Source organism: Gracilinanus agilis, chromosome 3 (assembly GCF_016433145.1).
Source record: "Gracilinanus agilis isolate LMUSP501 chromosome 3, AgileGrace, whole genome shotgun sequence".
Taxonomy (NCBI): Eukaryota; Metazoa; Chordata; class Mammalia; order Didelphimorphia; family Didelphidae; genus Gracilinanus; species Gracilinanus agilis.
Window position 1 is genome coordinate 58,011,889 of NC_058132.1, and position 4,954 is coordinate 58,016,842.

Sequence of the window (4,954 nt, forward strand, 5' to 3'; positions counted from 1 at the left end):
ACCACCATATGCCCTTCTCCCATGGGTGGCTTCCTCCCAGAAACGTCGTTTTGACCCACAGCCCAGAGAGGCCGCCTTTGTTTCTCTGCTTCAGACCCGGCTCACAGCGGGCTCTGCCTGCAGCTCCCTCTTACGCTGACTTCCCTGACCAGAAGGAAGCTTCTTGGGACCCCAGCAGCCAGCAGAGGTCTTAGCACACAGTAGGTGGTTAATAAGTGCTTTTCCACATATGACAGCACCATCGGAATGGTAATGATTTCTGTTGGTCCAACCTTCCTTTATCTGCAGAGGACTCCAAGGCCCAGATCGCAGGGAAGCGGCCTGCTGAGCCGGGGCCTGGGCCTGGGCCTTCCAGCCCACTTCCACTTCTGGTCCCTGCATCCCAGCACCAGTAAGGTGAAGGGTGGAAGCAGGCTCGGGTTACAATAGTGATAAATATAACTTTATTTGTACACCTGTCACTGACACACACACAACCGCGGTCTCAGGAACAAGTGTTTGGCTTGGGCGGCAGGCCCCAGGGCCCGAGGCCTTAAAAAACACAGACAAACACACACGACATGGACATACAGGAGCTCCACCATCACTGCAACTCCCAGAAGCCTCTGGGGGCGGAGGAAGTGGGCTGATGAGGAGAGGACCCCCCCCCACTCTCCCAACGGTGGGCACCACGGACTGCACTGGGTGCCAGCCCTCCCTGTGCCAAGGGCTCACAGCCTTGGCCCAGGCCTGCCAGCCGTCATGGGGCAGGGGTTAGAGATGGGGGTGGGGGGATGGATGGGCATCAGCCTGCCCGCCTCCCAGGATGCACTGGGAGAGACTAGAGGTATGGGGGAAGGGACAGGTGGGAAAGTGGAACTGGCCGCCCGGAATCTGGGGGTGGAGGGGCTGGCGGCGGTGCCAGTCTCTCAGCCGAGGGCGAGGACCAGGCGGGGGCCCTGCTGGGGCAGGAGAGGAAGGGTCTGGGGGAGGTGGCCCAGGGTGTACACCTAACTCGGTTCCCCTCAACCTGGTGGCCTGAACAGGGCCCACGAGGTAGAGGCCCCTGACTGACAGCCTGGCGTGTCAATAATGGGCAAGATTGGGCAGCCTGCGGTCCTGGATAGAGGGGGGAAGGGGGCACCTGCTCTGGGCATGACTTGAAAGGAGGAAGGGGACGGGAAGGATGGCCAGCCAGAAGCTCAAAGCTTCTCGCCTAAGCAGGCTCAGAGAAGAACAGAATTCTGGAATGAGAAAAGACCTAAGGGACCCTCTAGTCCCATCCCTCCCCCCTTTGTTTTATCAAGGAAGAAACCGAGGCCCGAAGAGAAATGACGTGGCTCACATAGCTAGGAGAGAGCAGGACTAGGACCAGGCCCAGACCCGGGCCAAGGCTCCTGTGGAGATGGCATCCTGCCAACACCACAGCGGTCTTGAACCCTGGCGGGAGCAGCTGGGTACAGTGATCCCTGCCTTTGAGATATCCCAGAGGGTTCCCAGCCCAGAAAGGTGCCAGCCTGGTTTCTTCTGAGTAGGGCGGGGATCTGGGTCATCCCCGGGGAATGGACGTTCTAGGGGATGGGAGGGAAGTAGGGCAAGGGCTCAGGCTGGAAGCTCTAGCAGCCACCTGTCCAGGCTGTGCCAGGGGCCCTGGGTGGGACTGCTAGCCCTAGGAGTGAGCCCTGTGCCCCCTGACAGGCACAATGCCTGCAGCTTTCCTGGGGCAGGGGCAGGCAACTCATTGGCCCCAGGCCCATTCTGGGGGCACAGAGGGCCCACAGCCCCCAGGCCCGGCCCTGAGGCCCAGGACGCTCTGCCCTGCAGAGTCATGGTCCTGGGCAAAGGGAGGGCACAGGGAGAGTAAAGAGTCCAGCGGGTTGGCCTTGGTGAGAAGGGCAGAGTCACTGTCTCTGCTCAGCAGCGATCTCAGTTTGTGCTTCTGCCGCTGGGTCTGTGGGCAGAGGAAGAGAAGGAGCCTTGGGGAGGAAGGGCAGGGTCTCCCGTGGGAGAGAAGTCTTGCAGAGCAGGGGGCCGGGCTTGGAGAGGACAGGGCGAGGAGGGGAGACGGCTGGCGAGGGACTCTGGACCTTCCCACTGTGCCTGCTGATCCCGTGGCCAGTTTCCAGGAATGACGGGGGAACGGAGCCCAAGAAAACCTTCGGAGTCCACACGGGGGCCTTTCCATGGCACGTGCCCACAGTCCCCCTCCCCCCCACATCTCCCCCCTCCCACTCCCACTGGGGGGGGGGGCAGACTAACCTGGGACGTCCTATCCGTGGCTGGGAGGGCTAGCAGCCCTACACAGAGGCAGCAGGCAGGGGGGAAAGAAGACGCTGGGTCACTCCCTGAGCCCAGCCCCCCCTGCCCTCAGGTATTGGGGGGTGGGGAGAAAAGGGACCCAGAGCAAGCGCTCCTCCCTAGCTCTCCACTGACTGCCCCCCAATAACCCTCTGGGCTGCACGGGAGCCTCGGCATCCCTCCCAGGGCCAGTCCAGGGGCTCCCTGCCCCCCTCCCCGAGGCTCACCAAATGGGGTGTGTGCTGCTCCTGCTGCTCCGGCGCCTCTAGCTGGATCTTAATCTCTGGACAGGCAGGGTCCCCGGTTTTCCTGGCATCTGGCTGTGGCGATCTAGAGGGGCCTGAGACAGGGAGAGAAGGGTGGTCATTGCCAGTGGAAAGGGGGGTCCCCTGCTCTCACGGACAGAAAATCATGGAACTTGAGAGAGGAAAGAATCCTTAAAAGATTACCCAATCCATCTGCTCCATTTTATAGATGAGAAAACTGAGGTCCAAAGATGGAGACCGTCCTGCCTAAGGGGACCCACTCACCCCAGGTCTCCTGATCCCGGGACTCATTTTTTTCTCCCCGCTACTTCCCTTCTCCCAGAATGCTTCTTACCTACACCCCTCCCCCATTCCCCGCCGCCTCCCCACCCCCTTTGCAGAGATTCCTCCACCCTGGGATCTAGTCAGGCCGTGAAGGTTCATGGGATCCCAGCGCAAGAAAGAACCTTCAAAAAGGAATCCAACCGGCTCACTTTACAGACAAGGAAACTGAGGCCCCCGCTCAAGGTCACGGGGGCAATAAGTTTCAGAGCTGGAACTCAGGACCCTGTTCTCCAAAGGCAGCGCTGCCCCGCCCCCCAACACACACACCCAGAGGCGGGCCGAGCTTTGGGGAGGGCTTCTTGGGGCGTCTCCCCTCCCCCCACCGAGGCTGGGCTCCGCCACTCCCCCACGGGGAGGCGGGGCGGTACCTGGTGAGCTGCCCCCACTGGCGGTACTGACGCTGTCCTCCAACCAAGTGCTGTAGATGAAGGAGTCTCTCTTGTGCGGCATCCCGGAGGAGGACACGCTTTCCTGAGGGTTACACAGAGAACGAAGGCTGGGATCACATCGCCTGCCCTCCCGACAGCGGCCAGCAGAGGGAGACAACGACACGCCACCCGGAACCCAGTCCCGGGAGATCGGTGTGGCCTGCCTAAATCAGAGAGCCTGAAATCGACCTGCTCTAACACCTTCTGCTTCCGCTGAGAGCCCTTTGGTCGCCCCTTCATCGTTTTCAGTCTTGTCTGACTCTCCGTGACCCCCATCAGGAATTTTGCTGACAGAGATACTGGAGTGGCTTGCCATTTCCTTCTCCAGCTCATTTTACAGATGAGGAAACTGAGGCCAACAGAGTAAAGTGGCCTGCCCAGGGTCACACAGCCAAGAGATATCAGAGTGGCTGGCCATTTCCTTCTCCTGCCCCCCCCCCTTTTACTGCATCAGATTTAGCACTTGAAGGGACTTCAGATACTATCTAGGTCAACCTCCTCAAATAAGATGATTTGATCATTTATATAGAGAGCTTTGCAAACCTTAAAGAGCTAGAGAAAAATTAGCTATTACAGATGAGGAAACTGAGGACCACAGAAACTGGGAAAAGAAGGTGCTGGACCTGCAACAGCTCTGGGAAAGGCAGACTCATGAGATGGGAGATGGTGGCTGCCCTCCTGGAGTGCACAGTCTAATTCAGAGAAGACGTCAATACAACGTATTCAACAGTGGACAGGCCCAAGGTCCATAGGTAGGAGGGAAGCTGGAGCTTGAATTCAACTCCTTTGACCCCAAAGCCATCATTTCCCTCTTATGATCACAGCCTCTGCTGGGTCTGTGACAAGGAAAGAATGAATCAGAGGGGCAGAACAAAATGCTCTCTGAGATCTCAGGGAGAAGACCTTCATTACTGAAGGAAGAATCTGGGAGGACTTCCTAGAAGAGACAGGCTTTGAGTTGGACTTTTTTAAAAGAGAGGGGCAGACACAAGGACCTGGGTTCAAATCTGACCACAGACACTTCCTAGCTGTGTGACCCTGGGCAAGACATTTACTCCCCATTGTCTAGCCTTTGCCACTCTGTCTTCGAATTGTTATGGAGACAGAAAAGTGAGGGTTTAAAAAAATAAAAATAAAGGATGGATAGAAATTCAAAAGGACACAAGAAAAGTCAGCTTGAACAAAGGTATGGAAAGCATAGCATTAGTGGAATGGAGCTGGCCAGAAAGATAAGAAATATGAGATTGGAAATATGAGAAATATGAGGTTGGAAAGGGGCAGTGGCATCAGATTCTAGAGAGCCTTGAATGCCAGGCCAAAAAAAAAAATCTAACGTTTGTTCTATAGGCAAGAGGAAGTCACTGAAAGATTTTGGAGCAGAGGAGCAAAGTGTCTATCTCAGTTACCAGGTGACCAGGTAAGAAATCATTCTGGCTGGGGTGTGGAGGACAGATTGGAGGGGAAATAGAAGGGGGGGGTGGAGAGAAAGACACAGAGGGAGGGAGACAGAGGCAGAGAAGGAGGGAGGGAGAGAGAGAAGGAAAAGGGAAGAAAGAGACAAACAGAGAGAGGTGGGGGAAGGAAGGGAGGAGGAGACAGAGGAGGAGAGCAGGAAAATGAAAATGATACAGAGAGGTGGGGGAAGGGAGAGAGAGAGAG

The 4,954-nt window shown here is 57.0% G+C and overlaps 1 protein-coding gene across 1 annotated transcript in view; it reads right to left on the bottom strand.

The window, feature by feature from the left end:
• Nucleotides 1-420: 420 nt before the first annotated feature.
• Nucleotides 421-4,954, bottom strand: part of LOC123240360 (RAP1 GTPase activating protein) — a 30,547-nt gene continuing 26,013 nt past the window's right edge. Inside the window, exons 17-20 of the mRNA XM_044667838.1 lie at nt 3,236-3,338; nt 2,505-2,617; nt 2,239-2,276; nt 421-1,930 (exon numbers count right to left, since the gene is read on the bottom strand). Coding sequence (XP_044523773.1) covers nt 2,268-2,276; nt 2,505-2,617; nt 3,236-3,338 — 225 coding nt within the window. The 3' untranslated portion in view covers nt 421-1,930; nt 2,239-2,267. The remainder of the gene's footprint in view (nt 1,931-2,238; nt 2,277-2,504; nt 2,618-3,235; nt 3,339-4,954) is intronic.